Source organism: Canis aureus, chromosome 15, assembly GCF_053574225.1.
Source record: "Canis aureus isolate CA01 chromosome 15, VMU_Caureus_v.1.0, whole genome shotgun sequence".
Taxonomy (NCBI): domain Eukaryota; kingdom Metazoa; phylum Chordata; class Mammalia; order Carnivora; family Canidae; genus Canis; species Canis aureus.
Window position 1 is genome coordinate 58476697 of NC_135625.1, and position 20824 is coordinate 58497520.

The 20824-nt window shown below is 40.5% G+C and overlaps 1 protein-coding gene across 11 annotated transcripts in view; it reads right to left on the reverse strand.

Moving 5' to 3' along the window:
* ATP6V0A4 (ATPase H+ transporting V0 subunit a4) overlaps nucleotides 1-20824 on the reverse strand; it is an 84523-nt gene that overhangs the window by 19418 nt on the left and 44281 nt on the right. For all 11 annotated transcript variants that reach the window (XM_077850084.1, XM_077850083.1, XM_077850075.1 and 8 more), the window contains 5 exons: nucleotides 19171-19328; nucleotides 16464-16557; nucleotides 12817-12935; nucleotides 10982-11198; nucleotides 7980-8081 (listed from right to left, as the gene is read on the reverse strand). In XM_077850084.1, coding sequence (XP_077706210.1) covers nucleotides 7980-8081; nucleotides 10982-11198; nucleotides 12817-12935; nucleotides 16464-16557; nucleotides 19171-19328 — 690 coding nt within the window. The remainder of the gene's footprint in view (nucleotides 1-7979; nucleotides 8082-10981; nucleotides 11199-12816; nucleotides 12936-16463; nucleotides 16558-19170; nucleotides 19329-20824) is intronic.

The window sequence follows — 20824 nt, forward strand, 5'->3', positions numbered from 1 at the left end:
TTGTACTGCAGGCACTCCAGGACCTCCTCTTCATAAGGCCACTACTTTCAAGAGCACAAGATGTAGCTGACTTTCCTAACACAGAGAAACAGACACAGAGAATTAGAGAAAATGAGGAGACAGAGGAATGTGTCCCAAATGAAATAGGACAAAATCCCAGCAAGAGAGCTAAGTGAAACAGAGATAAGTAATATGCTTGATAGTGAATTTAAAGAAATGGTCATAAAGATACTCTCTGGACTTGAGAAATGAGTAGAAGACCTCAGTGAGGCCCTCAGTAGAGACAGAAAATATTAAAAAGAACCAGTCAGAGATTAAATCAATCACTGAAATTAAAAATACACTAGAGGGAATAAAGACTAGATTAGAGGATGTGGAAAAACAGATAAGTGACCTGGAGGACAGAGTAATGGAAAGCAATCAAGCTGAACAAAAGAAAAAGAATAATAAAAATGAGAACAGATTAAGGGAACTCAGCAACGCTATGGAGTGTAATAATATTCACATTGCAAGTGTTCCAAAAAAAGAAGAAAAAAGAAAAGGAGGCAGGTATTTTACTTGAGGAAATAATAGCTGAAAACCTCCTGAATGTGGAGAAGGAAAAAGAAATCCAGATACAAAAGGCACAGAGATTCCCCCAACATATTCAATCTAAGGAGGTCCATACTAAAATACATAGTAATTAAAATGGCAAAAGGTAGTAATAAAGAGAGAATTTTAAAAGCAGCAAGAGAAAAAAGTTACATACAGGGGAAATCCCATAATGCTATCAGTGGATTTTCAGCAGAAACTTTACAGGCCAGAAGAGAGAGGCAAGATATATTCAGTTCTGAAAGAAAAAAAAACTTGTAACCAAGAAAACTCTCTCCAGCAAGGCTATCATTCAGAATAGAAAGAGTGATAAAGAGTTTCCCAGACAAACAAAAGCTAAAGGAATTCACCATCTCTAAGCCAGTCCTACAATAAATGTTAAAGGGAACCTTCCAAGTGGAAACAAAGGATCATAAGCAAGAGTAAGAAAAGCAGCACAAAAGTAGTAAAATTAAGTACATCTATAAAACTGAATCAAGAGATTCACTAACTAAAAGAATGTAACATATGACACCACATACAAAATAGACTTTAAAACAAAGACTAGGGATCCCTGGGTGGCGCAGCGGTTTGGCGCCTGCCTTTGGCCCAGGGCGCGATCCTGGAGACCCGGGATCGAATCCCACGTCGGGCTCCCGGTGCATGGAGCCTGCTTCTCCCTCTGCCTGTGTCTCTGCCTCTCTCTCTCTCTCTCTGTGTGACTATCATAAATAAATATTTTAAAAATATATTAAAAAAATTAAAATTAAAATAAAACAAAGACTATAAGAAACAAAGGAGGACACTATGTAATCATAAAGGGAACAATTCAACAAGAAATGACGATTGTAAAAAATATGCACCCAATAGAGAAGCACCCAAAATACATAAAACAGCTCTTAACAATCATACAAGAAGTAATCAATAGTAATATAATAATATTAGAGGACTTTAACACCCCATTTATACCAATGGATAGATCATCCAAACAGAAAATCAACAAGGAAACAGTGGCTTTGAATGACACATTGGGCCAGATAAATCTATCACATATATTCAGAACATTCCTTCCTAAGACTACAAAAAATACACTTTATTTTCAAGTACTCATGTAATATTCTCCAGAATAGATCACGTTAGGCCACAAAACAAGCCTCAACAAATTAAAAAACACTGAAGTCCTAGCATGCATCTTTTCCAACCACAATGTTTAAATCTAGAAATTGACCACAAGAAAAAATCTGGACAGAAAACAAATACATGGAGGTTAATTAACAGGCTATTCAAAAGTGAATGGGTCAACAAAGAAATCAAAGAGGAAATTTTAAAACACATGGAGACAAATGAAAATGAAAACACGATGGTCCAAAATCTTTGGGATGCAGCAAAAGTTGTTCTGAATGGGAAGTTTATAGCAATACAGGCCTATCTCAAGAAGCAAGAAAAATCTCAAACAACCTAACCTTACACTTTAAGGAGCTAGAAAAAGAACAAATAAAACCCAAAACTAGTACAAGTAAGGAAATAATAAAGTGTAGAGCAGAAATAAACAAAACAAACTAAAAAAACAACAGGACAGATGAAACCAGGAGCTGGTTCTTTGAAAAGATCAACAACATTAATAAGTCATTAGCTAGACTCATCAAAAAAAGAAAGAGAGAAAGAGGACTCACAATCAGAAATGAGAGGAGAAATAACAACTAACACCACTGAAATACAAAGGATTATAAGAAAAATATCACAATAAATTGGACAACCCAGAAGAAGTAGATAAATTCCTAGAAACATATAACTTCCCAAATCTGAAGCAGGAATAAATAGAAAATTTGAACAGACCAATTACCAACAACTGATGAAATTGAATCATCAAAACAAACAAACAAACCCCAATAAATAAAAGTCCAGAGCCAGATGGCTTCGCAGATGAACTCTACCAAATATTTAGAGACTTAATACCTATTCTTCTCAAACTGTTCCAAAAAACAGAAGAGCAATGAAAACTTTCAAATTCACTCTGTGAGGCCAGCACCACCCTGATAAAGATACCATAAAAAAGAGAAGACTATAGGTCAATAAGTCTGATGAACATAGATGCAAAAATCCTCAACAAAACACTAGCAAACTGAATCCAACAATACTTTTAAAAAAATCATTCACCACAATCAAGTGGGATTTACCCTGGGATGCAAAGGTGGTTCCACGTTCACAAGTCAATCAGCATGATATATCATATCAACAAAAGAAAGGATAAAAACCATATGATCATTTCAACAGATGCAGAAAAAAAAAAAAACCCTTTCACAAAGTATAATATACATTCATTATTTTAAAAAAATAGGTTTAGAGAGAACATACCTCAACATAATAAAGGCCATATATGAAAAATCCACAGTTACTATGATTCCTCTATGGTGGAAAAAAAGGGTTTTTCCCCAAGATCAGGAACAAGATAAAGATGTCCACTCTCACAACATTTATTCAACATAGTATTGCAAGTCCTAGCCACAGCAATCAGACAACAAAGAAATAAAAGACATCCAAAGTAGTATAAAAAAAAAATAGTAGTAAGAAGTAAAACTTTTACTATTTGCAGATGACACAATACTATATGTAGAAAAAAACAGTTTTTCACCAAAACACTAGTAGAACTGATTGACAAATTCAGTAAAGTAGCAGGATACAAAAATCAATATGCAGAAATCTGTTGCATTTCTATACACTAAAAATTAAGTAGCAGAAAGAGAAATTAAGAAAACAATCCCATTTACTATTGCACCAAAAAGAATTAAATACCTAGTAATAAACTTAACCAAGGAGGGCAGCCCTGGTAGCTTAGTGGTTTAACGCCGCCTTCAGCCCAGGGAGTGATCCTGGGGACCCGGGATCAAGTCCCACATCAGGCTCCCTGCGTGGAGTCTCCTTCTCTCTGCCTGTCTCTCTCGCTGTTTCTGTCTCTAATGGATAAATAAAATCTTTAATAAAAAAATAAAAATAAAAAAACCAAGGAGGCAAAAGACCTGTATTTTGAAAGTTAAAAAACATTGATGAAAGAAATTGAAGATAACACACAAAAAATGGAGATATTCCATACTCATGGACTGGGAAAACACTTTTGCTAAGATGTCCATACTACCAAAAGCAATATGCAGATTTAATGCAATCCCTATCAAAATACCAACAGCATTTTTCACAGAGCTAGGACAAGCAATCCAAATATTTGTATGGAAACATGAAAGACCCCAAATATCCATAGCAATCTTGTAAAAGACGAACAAAAGTGGAGGTATCCCAATTCCAGATTTCAAGTTATATTGCAAACCTGTGGTAATTAAAATAGTATGGTACTCACACAAAAATAAACATACAGATCCATGGAAGAGATAGAGAGTATAGAAATAAGCCCATGATTATATGGTCAGTTAATCTTTGACAAAGGAAACAAGAATATGCAATGGGGGAAAAAGCCTCTTCAACAAATGGTGCTGGGAAAAATGAACAACTACATGCAAAAGAATGAAACTAGACCACTTTCTCACACCAGACACAAAAATAAACTCAGAATGGATTAAAGAATTAATGGTGGAACTCAAACCACAAAAATCCTAGAAGAGAATACAGGCAGTAAGGTCTCTGGCATTAGCCATAGCAACGTTTGTCTAGGTATGTGTTCCAAGGCAGGGAAAACAAAAGCAAAAAAAAAAAAAAGAAGAAAAAAAAAAAAAAAAAACGGGACTACATCAAAATAAAAAGCTTTTGCAAAGCAAAGGAAACCATCAACAAAACTAAAAGACAACTTACTGAGTGGGAGAAGACATTTGCAAATGATAAATCCAGTAAGGGGTTAGTAAACGAAATATATAACGAACTTCTACAACTCAACACCAAAAAATAAATAATCCAACCAAAATATGCTCAGACAACACGAATAGATATTTCTGCAAACACACAGTTGGCCAACAGACACATGAAAAGATGCTCAACATCACACATCATCAGAGAAATACAAATCAAAACCACACTTCACACCTGTCAGAATGGCTAAAATAAAAAACACAAGAAACAACACATGTTTGAGAGGATGTAGAGAGAAAAGAAACCTTGTGTACTATTGATGGGACTGCACGCTGGTGCAGCCACTGTCGAAAACTGTGGAGGCCCCTCAAAAAAATAAGAAATAGAATTACCATATGACCCAGTAATTCCACTACTGGATATTTACCCAAAGAATATGAAAACACTGATTTGAAAAAACATATGTACCCTTAAGTTTATTCAACCACAGATGAATGAAAAAAAGAAGAGCTGGTGTGTGGTGTGGATGGATGGATGGATGGATGGATAGATAGATAGATAATTACTCAGCCATAAAAAAGAATGACATCTTGCCATTTGCAAGGACATAGGACATGGATGATCTAGGGGATAAAATGCTAAGTGAAATAGGTCCATCAGAGAAAGACAAATACTATATGATTTAATTCATGTGGAATTCAAGAAACAAAACAAATGAAAAAAAGAGAGAAAAAAAACAGACTCTAGTGGTTACCAGAGGAAAGGTGAGTGGGGGGATGGGTAGGATAGATAAAAGGGATTAAGAGTATTCTTATTGTGATGAATTATTGTGTATATTGCATATCTGAAACTAATATAACACTGTGTTAACCATACTGAAATTTTAAAAATACAAAAGAAAAAAATTTTAATTTAAAACCTAAATCAATAAATACACAATAAAACTAGAAACAAGCCAAATAACTATTAGTATGCCAAAAGATAAATAAATTGTGGTATATTCATATACAGTAATACTATATAGCTATCACACATACGTGTGCATGTTCGCACACACCACTGGCAAAGGAAGCCAGATCCAAAGGAGGGCGTACTGTATGATCCCACTTACACAGAATTTTTTTTTTATGGTTTATTTTAATAAAAAATACAGCTGAACATGTATCACAGATTAAATGAAACTATACACAATGACATTCTCTCTGCATAGTAACCAACACTGATGTGTGTACTTGAATTTTTAAATGGATTATTTATAATCCTTTAAAGTGCAATTTATTTAAGGGTTTAAGCAAATCATAGGATAAAGGATCTAATAAATGAGTAACATTAAAAAGATGATATATTTGGATAAACCTTTCAAAAAATCAGAATTGATTTCTATGAACGCCAAATTTACTTGTGTGGTAATAATAACCCCCCATAAACCACAAACTTGACTTTATTGCTGAGGATGAAGATCCTTTAATCAGCAAGAGCTTTTTCTGATATTAACATTTCCTGTCCAATACACTCTAACTAAAAGGAACTATGAGTCTAGAGCCACTTACACAGAATTTAAGAACAAATGAAACTAACCAATGGTATTCAGAGTCAGGATAGTGATTATCCTGGTGAGAACGATAAGGAGGCACAAAGGGAATTTTGGGGTCTGATGGTGTTGTCTTGATCTGACTGCAGGTCACGTTGCTGTGTTCACACTGTGATACTTCACTGATCATTTGTGATCTTTTTCTGTAGGTACATTGTATTTCAATAAAGTTTAGCATAAAATGCACATGTAAATGTAAAGACTTTAAGTAGAAATGCAAAGTTACTTCACTGTGACCTGAGATATGGGTGAGAGAGGGTCTGGAGCAGCAAGTCAGAAGAGGAAGCAGAATGTGGAAGGTCCAGCTGTCCAGGGAAGGAGATGTGCACTCACTGGCTGCTAATGGGGCATATGCCACAAGGGCCATAGCACAGGTGACCCTCTAGGACAGGAGTTTCCAAATACAGGGGCCATGGGTTACAGGGTTATAGGGGAGCCTGAATACATGGGACCTCTGCTCATACCCCTGAGGCCCATTAGAACAATATGTTTATAATCTTTCTCTATTGGGCCTCCCTTAAGGTTCCATAAAGGGAACTGAGAAGGGTAGCCAGATAAATTATGGAAATCTCTTGGATAGAGGTGGGAGAAATGTTTCTAACATGGAAAAGGACCACCAGGATCCTAATCAGCAGCCTAAAAAACTAACCAACAGCTATGCATTCCAAGGAGATCCCAAAGAGACAAGCAGCGCCCCCGTCCCCAGTCTTGGGGAACTTCTGCTACCCAGAGTTGGTTTGGAATATCATCCAAGATGGCAGACTAAGAAAACCTTCTCTTCCTTCCTTCCTTATTGTATAAGTCATCGTGGAGAAAAGAGAGAAATCAACCACGTTGAGATCAGCAACTATTTACACTTTTTGTGGAGCAAAGAGCAAGGCGAGCTATCATTTTAGAGTCTGTGGACTCAGGTGGGCCAGCAGCTCATGTATGGACTCATGGACTTTAGCTCACTTGACTTACAGACAGGCTGTTTCTAGAAAAGAGAGCTGCATCTATATCTGCAAATAGCTATTTGTCACCTTCCTTTGAAACACTTGGTCACCTCTAGACAACTTTCCACCTCAGCCACCCTTTATCATCTGGGTCTCTCACAAATTAACCAACAATAAACAAGTATTCTTTGCTTTGCCTTTGTTTTATTTATTCATCTCCCCTATGAATTGTATTTATCAGACAGACTTCCTAACTAGTCCAAGCTAGCAGGACACAACTGGAAGAGAAGCAGGTGATGTAGAAAGAGGGCGCCACCAAGGGACAAACTTCTGAAACTCCAGTCTCATCTCCAGGTCCCCACCCCACCAGGTCAATATCCCACAGATTTTAGAAAAGAAAGAATTCATCTGGAAATATCTACAACCACTTAAAACATATAGAATTCTCAGCACATTCCACTTACTCTTTTGCACTGATGTAGATAGAGCAGAAAAATAATCTCAAACAGTGCACATGTGGATTTCTAGACTCTGACGTGCCCTGGGAGGTCAATCTTCCCAAATCCTATTTGATTTAAACTGATAATGAACTCTTCTTCATTCCCTGAGTAAATGTGAGGCTCAGGAGCAGTTCGGACAAAAGGAGGAAACGGGCTGCAATTGGTGTTTGGCAATTGGCAAACAACACAAATAAACAGAAGCTGGCCTATTTGTATTTGTTTACTCCTGTACTTCACTCGCACACTCTGTAACAAAATAAAGGGAAGGCTCACAACTTTAATATCTGATTAAAAACAGCTTGCAATATTTATTAACAAACTATAGAATACTTTTATTTTCACCTAATAACCATGTTCAGACTCTTATAAATCATTAACTACCAGTAGACGTGGCACACACACCCATGCATATACATGCACACACACAACAGAAAATGTAAGATTTAAATGTACTTGTCCTTCATAGAGCATTATTCTGGAAATAAGAAGGCCCCCAAAGCCCAGGATTCTGTCTAAAGCACAGAATTCTATTTTCAAGGAGCCCACATTCCTACCCACCACAGTAAGTGAACTGAAATGAATGGCACTTACCAGGGATTTTCGGTGATTGGCTCTAAGAATAAATGGCTTAATCAGAAGCATCCATGGGACAGAAATCAAAGCCATAACAACAAAGAAACTTTGGACTTCTTGCTGTAAAATCAAAATGGTAAGATTCCAACATTTCAAGGTGATCACACAACATAACTTATAGGATTTAAAAAATGATAAGTATGGATCATTTTTATTGTACTTTATTTTGAGAGACCTAAAGCATTTCAATGTATCCATTCACCTCTACATCTTGGGAGTATTCCCACTGTAGTCCAGTGGTACCCAATGTCAATCCAGGATGGGCACTGAAAAATAGCTTATTCCTTACTCTTTGAGTACTCCCTTGCTATCCCCACACACCATATGTGAGTAAGAAGTACTCATGAGGCACATAATAAGGGCAACTTTATTTATCCCTTGTCTCATGAGAGTAGTTAACCCCTGGCCCTACAAGAAAAGTGTGGCAGGCCCCATGACTTCACTGGTCATTCTATAGTAGCCAAAAGCCCTTGGGTCACTTTAAGTCATAAAGATGATCTCAATTAGAAATTTTATATTTCCAGTATTAGATAATTATCTGAGCTCTCTTGCTCTCAGTCTTTCAGAAATTTAAAAAAAAAAAAAAAAAAAAGCTTCCTCACACTCTCGCTGTGGGTGAGTCACCCACCGGGCTCTGGGGTAGCCATGGTGAACTCTCCCTGGCTGTCTCCCTCATATCTCCCCTCTGGTATGCTTTATGCCTCTCCTGAAAGCCAGAATTCATGCCACCTTATCATCCTGCTACACATTCCCTTTCACATCCTCACCTCTTATTATATACCCCCGAGTCACCAACTTTGAGGAGTGACCCAGAGCTGCTGTTGTCAAAGAACCAGGAAGCCCGGTGAGACTTAGTTGGAGCTACAAGAAAGGCAGGGACACTGGGTGCTTGCGGGGGGAGGGAGGATGTTTCTTAAGCTCTCACTTTTCTTCAACTGTTCTGGCCAAGCTCTCAGTGAATGCCAGGGGACAATTTTTATGCCAGTTGTAACAAGATTCACCCTGCTAGCAGTGGGGACATCCAATCTGTTCAGTCTTCTACCCTCCTCCCCTCTGAAATGCTCAAAAGAGGTAGGGGAGCCGCAGAAACACACACTACACTTGCCAGTTCTAGCTCCCTCTGCATGAAGCCCCCTCATCACCCTGTGTCCATCTTTATATAAGGCTTTTCCAGCTCACAATGTACATAGCAACCAGAGATTTATATTGATCTGTTGCTCTTCTTCTTTGATATTCAAAGATGGCCAGGGCAGTGTTGGAAGAGGCTGGGTTATCAACTTACATCATCTCTTCCAGCTGCATGACCCCGAAATGAGGTTATGGAAATTTCAAACCATGTCAGGATAATTCAACTCCATACTAGGGCATGGGGAAACCAGCCAACTCCTAATAAGGGTTTTGAAGGGGGCAGAAAGCTGGAAAGGCCATTCACTGTGCAATGTTCAGTGAGTATTCCAGACCAGGTGAGGACTTCAGTCTCTATGAAAGTAGTTTGTGCGTGAAATATCTCATGAGTCTGAGTCCTTTGCCTAAAAGAGAAGACTTGTTTGGGAAATCCAAGTCAACTTTCATTCAAACTCTGGAACTGAGTAAATGAACCTTCCAAATATGTTCGTGTAGTGTTCACAGTCTAGGAATGGTTCATATACCATTCCCTGATGTATAACAAAAAGGTGCTACAACAGTGAAGTGGGCTACCTCCAAAGAACTTTCGGAGGTATATGTCTTCTCTGATTATTATCTAAGATCATTCCTTATCTTTCATTAAAAAAAAAGTGCACTGCCATAAGGCATGTTCTCTTCTTATTGTTTGCTGCTCCTAAAAAGGAGGAGAACAATTAGAAATCAGACGCATGAGGCCCTGCAAACATGGCCACAGGAGGAGCAGAACAGGTCTTTAATGAGGACATCCATGGTGAGCAACCTCTGGCAAGTAACATGAGCTGCAGCGGGTCACCTGGCATTGGGGAAAAAAGCTACAAAGGAATCAGAACACACGAATGTGCCCTCCCTTAGTGAAAATCTACTTTCACATAGTATTATCAAGTTAGTACTGGGAGATGCTAGAGGAAAACTATTTGTGTTACCAAATTTACTGAGTTGTTTTTATATCCAGCTCCCATTGAGCATTAATGGTTTTTAAAAATCAAATATTAAGTTGATAATGAGGTTGAATTGCTAAGTTGATGATGAATTGGTTCAAGTAGAAGAAAAGAGAATGGCAATAAAACCCAATGGTTGGGAGGGACTGTTCATGGAAGAAGAACCAAAAGAAAGAAAAGAAAGGACATCTCTGGCCAGCCATGGAAGCTCACAGGAGAGCATGAGTTCAGATCTCAGTTTCCCAGGAGCCCACCACCCTTGTGAACAGAGGGACTTCTCACCTTGACTCATTCCATTTTCTTTCTTGCACCCTTAGAGCTTATGTTTAGAATAAAAGATTATTAAATATTAAGGTGCTATTTAGACCGTTTGCAGTTTCAGACCTATCAGTTTGAATGACTGGTTTTTTAAAATTTCTCCACAGATGACTACAAGTCAATTTTCAGCGGCACAGAAATAACCCATTTCTCCCAAATGGGAGCAGCTGGAGTTGCACTGCCATACTGCCCTAAGCATGCATCTGTCCACTCATCTAATCTTTTTTTTTTTTTTTTAAGATTTTATTTACTTATTCATGAGAGACACAGAGACAGAGGCAGGAGGAGGAGCAGGCTCCCGCCCAATGCGGGACTTGATCTCAGGACCCCCGGATCACAACCTGAGCTGAAGGCAGATGCTCAACCACTGAGTACCCCCCACTCATCTAATAAACACCTCTGAAATGTAAAGAGCCTAACAACCTTGGCTGGGTGCTAAGATGGCTCAGTCTTGCAAATAACTATGCAATACTCAAGAGTATGAGAGAGATGGGACATTATCAAGTGCACAAAAGAAGAACAAAAAAAACCCATAAATACCTGATGTTTGTACAGGGGTGCATTGGAAGGGTCATCATAGTTAAATAGAAACATGTTGATGAAGTGGATGAGGATGCTTGGAGCATGCCGGGACACATGGACATCAAAGTGGCACCATTTGAAAATGATCATGAACACCAAGTATCCAAACAGACACAGAATAAAAATCATCTCAGGAATAAACTGCAGAACAATGTTGAGAGTTCTTCTGAAGTATCTGGGGGTGGGAAACACACACATGAAAGACAGAGAACACTGAGTGAATATCAGGAACTAATTATTCTCCCCAAAGCACAAAATGTTCTTTTTTTTTTTGCACACCACATCCACTCCCCTAGCAAGCAGCAATTATGCGTGGATGGAAAGAAGAGAAAGGAAGGATTCAAGAGAACCAGGGTCTGGAGCAAAGGGCATGTCTGCAGGTGACCTGGTGGTTTGGCTACAGCTTCACCTGCACATCTAGCTCATATCAACAAATTCAAAGCCACGAAGATATAGAAGCAGGACTAGGAAGCTTTTCTCCTGAGATAGGGGTTGGCAAGCTAAGGCTTACAGGCCAAATTGAGCGATTACCTGTTTTTAAACAGCACACAAGTTGAAAATAGTTTTATATTTTTAAATGATTGACAAAAAAAAAAAAATCAAAATAAGAATAAGAGTTTGTGATATGTGAAAATTATATGTGATTCAGATTTCAGTGTTCATTAATAAAGTTTTATTAGAACATAGACCCAACTCATCCATTTACAGATGGTCCATGACAACTTTCCTACTACAACACCAGGACTGAGTAGCTGTGACAGAGACCATCTGGCCTCCAAAGCCTAAAATATTTACTCTCTGGCCCTTTACAGAAAAAGTTTGCCAACTCCTGCTCTAAGACACAGAGTCCTACAAGGGTAAGATGGGGGCTCCCAAGTTCAAATGTCAGAAAGGGTACCTGCTCTCTTTGCTAATTGCAAGAGTTATCTGAGCAAAAATGGAGATCTCTCAATAAAACAGGATTACTGGGATGGTTGAGGCTGGCCTGACATACAATGAAACCAACGATAGACTGCTCCAGAAAATACATTCTGGAATTATCTCTCATTTAATATTCATGGCCCTTTCAGGTAGGCAGTAGTACCAGGGCCCCTAGACACTAGTCGCCACTAGTTTACTCACTAAATATATCTGATTTTTCAGGTAGGACTGCACTTCTATGAGCTTTCAGGCCAGGGGGCACCACAGGGCTGGCTCTGGCCAATGGGAACAGAAATGGTATGTTGTTCCTTCCGGGTGGAAGCTTAAGAGTCAGTGTGTAATTGACCACTTTCCATGTGTTCATACATTTACACCTTTAGAAAAACAAGTTTAAAAAGTCTTCAGCTTGATACAAGGAAAGGAAAGATAAGACATCAACAGCCCAAGGGAGAGACTGCTACAACTTCGAAGAAATTGCATCAAAGGGAATTGAGAATCTGAGGGCACACTGTCCCAGACGTACTTAATATCTCCATTTGTCTGACCTAAATCCTGAATATGGCAGTGACCAAGGACTTTCAGGTTGGGGGAAACAAGGTGCCATGGGCTTTCCAGTCATTTCTGAACCCTCAAATATTTCTGAGGTGAAAGGTACACTCATATTTTGAGTGACCCAGCTCAGGATAAACAGAGATGCCACCTATGCAAAACCAGCCTGTCCTGGCTCAAGCCAAGAGACATGGCAAAGTGTTCCTCGTAGGAAGGAGGAAGTTCTTGCACAAAGGGACACTGAGCCACACTGGTGGCTCTGTCACTGCTCATCAATGACAAGGTCAGATCAACAGGCAGAAAAGTTAATCATGAAAACTTACATGTGATTGAAAAGGCTGAGAATGACACCGAAAACCATCTGGACAATTCCCAGGATAACAGACATCTTCATTTTGTAGGAGTTCAAGAATGTTAGTTTGTTTGAAGCCAAGTTCCAGATCTGGATGGGAAATGCAACAAGAAATGCGTGAGACCGGAGTCTGGAAGTCCTCCTGGAGTCGGAGGCTATAGCAGGACTTCTCCTAAGGAAGTCAGTGTGGGGAGGACATTTTCATTTAGATTCAGTTGAATCAGTTTTGAACATTTTAGGCTCACAAAAGGAAGAGGACCAAACCCCAAATAAATGCAACTCTAATGATGAATGTGTCAGAACCATTAGTAAAACATCAAGTGGCCAGAAGAAAAAAACATCCCACATGATTTTTCCTCTGTTCTAAGGGAAAAAACATTCTGAAACATTGTAGAGAGCTCTCAAACTTGCCTCAGTTCCACTTACTGGTGGTATAGATCTCTGACCCATGAATTTATCCAATCCCTTCTTGATGATACCACCTTTTATTGTGAATTTCTATAATGTTTCACATTACAAAGCATTCTCCTGAGTCCATCTCAGGAAGACACTCTTGTAGCCAGTATTTATTAGCACCATGTATAAAACATGGTCCCTGCCTTCTACATGGTCCGTTTTAAACAGACCTGCCAGGAGTGCAAAGCGAGGGATGCATGTCCCTGCCCTCCTAACAAGACTGACACACAGAGCAAGAAGTCACAGCGGCAGGGGGGCTGGTCAGGGCCCCACCCTAGTTAATGGCCCCAGGTGCTAACATTCTTCTTTCCCACAGAAATCTCAAATATCCCCATTGTCTCCACTCCCGCTCCTATGTAAATAGTTCAAGTCTTTGCTCTTACCTCCAACCCCTCTTCAACTTTAGACACATTCTCAAACTGCCTGCTAGATAGGTCTTAAGGGTTTGCTATACTGCATCTCAAAGGTAGCAAAACCACAAGGGTCATCTCATTTTTCCCTTCTAAGATGTCTTCCTCCTCCAAACTACTTTGCTTCGTTAAGCCCTCCTAGGCACAGACTCAATGCAAAGATACCTTGCTCCCACTCCATGCACACATACAGGCAGGATCCACATCTTACTGATTTTTTCTTTACATTGTCCTGAGCAAGTGCCAGTTAGACAATCACTGGGCTGCTGGGAGGGTGAGCAACGGGTCTCCGGTAACAGGTACCCAGACACCAGAGGCATCTCCTCCACCTTCCCCATCTGTCTGGCATTTAAGCAGCACCAGGCTTGCCCTCTACCCTCTGCTTTTCCCTTTGCCTCCCTGCTGGGCTAGTCCCTACAGGATCACTCAACATGGTTAGGGTAGGTTTACCAGCACACTACAGATGCAGCCAAATCTGATACATTAAAAATTAAGTGCCAGGTATACATTAAGCTCTTTAAATGTTCTATCTCATTTAATTCTAAAACTCCGACATAGATGCAAATATTCCCATTTACAGATAAGGCAATTCTATCTCAATCTCAGAGAGATTAAGTTCTTTACACACAGAGGAAGAAATAATACTATGGCAGCAAATGGGGTATTTACTCTATTTATGTACCAGACTCTGTTCTGGTTGTTTAATGCGTAAAAATCATTTATTCTCCTGAAAAACCCAATGAGCTATGGCTGTTGTTATAACCATTTTGCAGATGAGGAAACACAGACACATAGCTAGGAAATAGAAAAGGCAAGATTAATACACAGGTTGACCCCAAACCATAGGCTTTTAACATTTTGTTATGTTCATTTATTACAAAATATCTGCACACACTTTTAGAAAGACCTCTCAGCTCTGACAGCCAAATATTTTATGACTTGATCCGCAAAAAGATGTTGCACCTATAGATCTGTAGAAATAAATGCATCTGTAGAAATTTACATTATGTAAAAATCCAACCCTTCATGAATAGAAATAAGTGCTGGGGCACCTGAGTGACTCAGTCCATTGAGCAACCAACTCTTGGTTTCAGCTCAGGTCATGATTCCGGGGTCATGAGATGGAACCCCAGGTCTGGCTGGGCACTCAGTAGTTTGCTTGAGTTTCTCTCCCCCTGCTCCCACACATGCACACACACACTCTCTCTAAAATAAATAAATAAAACTTTAAAAAACTTTAAAAACATAGGCACAGAAATGTTGTATTAAAGAGGGTATCTCTGGGGAATAGAATTGCCAGAAGAGAGAGAACTCCTCCTTTTTTTTTTTCCCCTTCTTTTTTATACTATTTTGTATTCTGTGGATTTTTAATCTTACGTATACCTTATTTTATAATAAAAAGACCAGAACTTTCCAAACACGTAAATGCTACCAGGAAAAAAGTTAATTCTTCTCAACTTCCCACTTCTCTTTCACCCTCACATTTTCCCTTCCTCTCTAAGTGGTGGGAAGAAAACTGCCTGCACCCTGGACACTCCAGCCCGGTCAGTTCCCAGCCATGACTATACTGTCTGAGGAGCAGAACTAGGCAGGCAGGATCTGCTGCTGCTCAATTAGGTGTGGGCTGCGAAGCGAAGAGAGGACAGCAAAGCGATTCAAAGGAAAGGAAGGTCAACCAGACCCTAGAATCAGGGCCCTCTGTACTCCTCCACCACCCACTTGCTAATCATCAAATTCCTTGGGCCACAGAAAAAAAGACCTTCAGTCCACAAAAATAACAACTTGCATTTGTTTTCAGCACTTTGCAGTTTACAACTCTGCTTTCAAGGACTTTACCTCTTTTGATAAAGCTTACAATACAAGTGCCTCTGAGTGGCAAGTATAAACAAATGCTGGGTGATGTCTTCTATCTCTGTAAGGGAGGGGAGGCCTCCAGAAAACTGAGGAGACGCCCCATAAGGTAGAGAGTGCAGTGTTAGGGCCGGTACTGTTTACTCTCATCTGTCAGCAGACAAAACTGAGGTCTCCCACAAAAAGGGCTTAGAAAAAACATTGACTGACAGCATTTGCCACGTTCTGTTCTAGCCCAATCAAGCTCATTCGGAGCACAAGGCTACCACCTCGTGGTGGTTATGTGCTGGGCCATCGTGAGTACATGGCTTTAAGCAAATAGGCACGGGAGCCTTCTCGAAATCCCTTTATATATCTAAAAGGCTAGGCAAGGAAGCCCCCCTTTTTTTTTGCATGGCTCATATCCAACTGAGACAGATATAACAACCACATAAAAATTAACTCATACTTTTTTTTTTTTAACTTGTATCAATTCTATGCGGTAAAATAAAGCAAAAATATAGGAGCAAATCCATACCTTCCTAGAAAAGGGAGATGTTACTCACTGCAAGAAAATGCCAAAGTAGGCAACTTGACGAAGATGCTAAATAACTCCTCCAATATGCATACTTTTCAGGCAACTAAGGGCCTTTGAAAGAAGCAATCATTAACCACTGGGGGTATAAATTATTGGAGATGTTTGAGCAACTGTATGGAAAATGACCCAGGGGCAAGGTAAAGGGTACAGGTAGGACATTTACTGAGTTCTGGGCAGTGTCACAAAACCTCCAGTATATGTAATTCTATCTCAGCGTCAGTTTGCTGATATGACAGCCTCTGGCACTTTCTTCTCCTCTACCTAGGGAGCTCCTCAGCAAGACATTTTACATAATAAATATTTAACTCAGGAAGACATTATTACCGGATCAATCCCAAATGGGTATGGATTTCCAGAGTACACTCCTGGAATGGCTGGGTCCAACTGTAAATATGGATTCGTTTCCATTACGTATGTACTACAGAGGGAGAAAAGAAAAACAGAAACAAAACCAGTGATCAACCAGAGATAGAAAAAAAATATACAATAGTGTCCGTGGTCATGAACTTGTAAGCCTTTCAAAGCCTCACCATTGGTGCAACTCATGCTTTGGCTCATTCGATCATTCCATGAATGGGTCCCGGATTCCTACTATGTGCCAAGTATCATCCTAGGTATTGAGGCTACAGACACTACCATCTGGGCCCTGAGATGCCTCACAATCTACCTCTCCAAAGGGCTCCTAGCCCAGTAGAGTATTGTAAAGAAAAATACTTATACCACATCAGAAAAGAATTTGGGCCAGAGACGAAGGAGCATCACAGGAAACAAATCTCAGCCCAAGGACAAGCCTGGGAAACCCCTCCTGGGAGCACATGGGCTTGTCAGGGAGGAATGAACTGGCTTTCACCCATGGACCCTAATCTCTGTGAAACCTCCCTCTCAAAAGTTGTGGTCCATTGAATGCCTTTAAATCAGCATCCCAACTTTGCCCAGAAGCATGAACATCAGTGGGTAGGAATTTCGTACTATCTCTGTAAGCCCTAAGGGGATAAGAACATAAAGGGTGTTTGTTGGTTTGTTTAGCAGAGCACACAGCTATAGAGGGGCCAAGCACTAGCAACTTTGGCTGGCTACCTAGAAATATACTCCCTACCTCCTACAACTGAAGCGCTCGAGGGTGTCAGGTAGCCGCAGGGGAATCAGGAAGCCTGACCTGCTGAGCGGGCACTCAAGATGCAGTGGAAACAGCTGGCCCTGCCTGGCCATCTCAGACATGGACCCCGCCCCACCTTGCACTCATGGCATGCCTCAGGACAAATGGTTGCGCTGTATTAGCAGAGATTTGTTTGTGTGTGGACAAAGAAGAAAGCCACCCCTGATGAGAAGGAATTGGCAGCCACACGAAGTCATGGTATCTGCTGTTGTTGAACGTAAACAAGTTCCCAGAACACCAACACCAGACAAAGCCACCCTGTGACTGTGGGGCATCCAGACAAAAGCAAGACCAATCCACAGTTGTATCTGAAATCAAAATATGGACACATTACAACAAGGACAATGCCTGAACCACAAAAATGACCAGACGTTGACCTCATCCTCTCAGAAGCCGGACCCTGTAAGCCTTTTCTCATGCCCTCTGGCTGAGATGCTCAAGCTCCCCACTGGTCCACCTCCTCCCTGCACCAGTAAACTCAGTTTGGGGGGATGACAGACATGTTCCTGGTGGTCTTGGGCTGAAGGGCATTGTGACAGTGTCCCCAGTCAATTGTCAGGGAAAGCAAGCCCAAGCCCTGGCTTGTGTCTGGTGACCAAAATCTGCTTGCTGTGTCCTCTGCCTCTGATGGATGACTGCAATTTTCTTTTGCCTCATCGTTAATGAGGTCCCACTTCATACAATCAGTGTCTGGGCACGTGGCTGAGCGTCCCTCAGATGAGGCTTGGCCTCCAAGAGCTGTGAATTGCGGTGGAGGCAATTCATATGTGCATAAAAGAATGTTCCAGCCCACATTCACAGAGTGGCAAAAAGCCAGTTGACTCAGACCTTTTCACTCCTGGGTGAGATTTCAGGTTGGTGGTTTGGTGAAATTATGCTGATTTAACAAGTTTCAAATCCATCGTTATGCTTCTGAGTTTAAATCTAAAGAGCAAAACGAAGTAATTTGCCTTTAAATGTATGAAAGCTTTGTTCTCCTAGGCATCTCTTCAGGGTACTAATTATAAAGCAAAAAACAAAACCAAAAGAACTTGTAATACAGCCATCTGTAATTCTGGACAATGTTTTACTCTTCATTTTTATTCATTTATTTATTTACTGTTTAACATTCCTATCCTCTGCTATAAGGAACCGAGACCCAGCTGAGAAACTAAAGGGGATGCATTGACCCTCCATGACACAGCCACCCACACTCTTACCAGGTGTCCAAGGTATGTTTTGTGGGTGTATAGAGAGCTCCCAGGTCTCTCTCATAAGCAGCCATGTCCTCACCAACTGCCCTACTCTACCCATGCCACCCTCCCCACTGCATCACCTACAAGGCAAACACAGGGAACCACTTTTGCAACACTAGCCAGTCCCTCTTTCACTTTTGTTGAATCAAGCCACTCTGAACCATCAAAGAAAATGCCCTTTGGGTGAGACTGGGGCCTTGAACACAGAGTACCAATAGCTTATACAGTCCAACACCCACCTCAGCCTCCTGTCCTTAGTGCCTGGTTACCTAATTTCATGCCAGAACAAGGTATGCTTCAAAGGCCTCCTTCTCTTCCAGGGAACTTTGCTTCCGTGATTGATGCCAAGATGCCCTGTTTATACCTGCTTGGCCACTTGCTTTCACAGTAGTGCTGTGTCACACACTACACACTCCATCATATATACTTCATTGAAAATTTAAAAACTATTTCCATGCATTATCATTACCAGTCCAGTTACTGGGGTACTGGTTTGAGGTCTCTCACTCAGTAGATAAAATGGAATTATTTGTTGAATTTGTGAGCACACCTCTGAGCAGAGCCAGGCATAGACTGGCCATGAACAACACCACTTGGTTGGCTGGATGGCCAGTGAGGGACACATCTGTCTGTCACTTACTTCCACGTGCCATTTCTAAACATGGGCCGGACACTCCAAGAAGAGCCGAAGATGTTTAAAGACTTGGAGAAGCAGTCATTGTAAATCAAGCCTGTGTAGATGGAGAAGATGCCCATAAGGAGAATCAGATAGCGTCCATGGAAGAAGGTGTTCCAGATCTGGCGTCAGGGAGACACAGAGGATGACTGTCAGTGGGCTCGGCACCAAACCCTGGGAGTGTCTTACAGAACGTCTCTAGCACCACTGGAATAATCCTGGTGAGGCACACAAGCCCTCTGCAAAGGGCCCACAGGACGAGGCAACATCAAAGCGATCCAAATAGAGCACACACATCATTATTTTCCTGAGCTTATGTACATTAATCAGAGAAGTCCTAGACCACTCGTTGTTACTGTGGAAGCAAAACCATATAAGTCCCATATTCTTTAAGTCATCATTGGTTAGAAAACATAATTGAACCATGAGCTGAGGCCTTCATGTCAGGGAAGGGACATGACAGTGGGCAGCTGTTGTCTCAAGTGCTTCTAGGAGACAAGTGCAGGGCTGGACTCAGATGGCAGCTCAATTTCATGGCAAGTCAAATCTACACTCGTTTTGGGTCTTGTAAAATCAAGTCTCTGTCTAAGCACATCCACTAAAAAGAGTCAAGTGCTTTCCATAATACTGAGTGATGTGTGTCAATCCCTCTCAGAACTGCCCAAGTGTAGCACTGAGACTTCAAATATTTATTATAGGAAACTACAGCTGTTAGAATGCTGGTCATGCAAAACTATAAAAATCCAGGAGTGGATATTCCCACTAACTTTGCTGATGATTAACCCACTATGACATCATTGAACTAGCTCTAGTTAAGAAAACTTGTAATAATAATAAAAAAAATAACTTGTAATAAAAATTTGCAGATATTCCTTTTTACTTACTTACTTACTTACTTATTTATTTATGATAGTCACACAGAGAGAAAGAGAGAGAGAGAGAGAGGCAGAGAGAGAAGCAGGCTCCATGCACCGGGAGCCCGACATGGGATTCGATCCAGGGTTTCCAGGATCACGCCCTGGGCCAAAGGCAGGCGCCAAACCGCTGCGCCACTCAGGGATCCCTGTAGATATTCTTAAAATTCAGAACATAGCTAAAGCAGGTTTCTGGCTTATAAAATGTATTACAATGAATATAAAGTGACCCTAACTAATTAACTTTGAAACACTATAGACTCTTGAGTTGTCTCAACCTTCACAACATGGAGAAGGCACTTCATGGAAGGTGCAGACACCTCAAGTGTAAAAGTGAAGACACAATATTCAGAATTTCTTGGTGTTTCATAAGAACACTGATCATAGGCTGACTGTGAGAGAAAGGCTCTGCCATAAAAATAAAAAAAAAATTGTGACTTTTTCTTTCTTTTTTTTTTTTTAAAGATTTTATTTATTTATTCATGAGAATACACAGAGAGGAGAGAGAGAAGCAGAGACACAGGCAGAGGGAGAAGCAGGCTTCATGCAGGGAGCCGGATGTGGGACTCGATCCAGGGTCTCCAGGATCACACCCTGGGCTGAAGGCGGCACTAAACCGCTGAGCCACCAGGGCTGCCCTTTTTTTTTTTTTTTTTTTAAGAGAGAGAACACGCACCAGTCAGGGAGAGGTAGAGGGAGAGAGA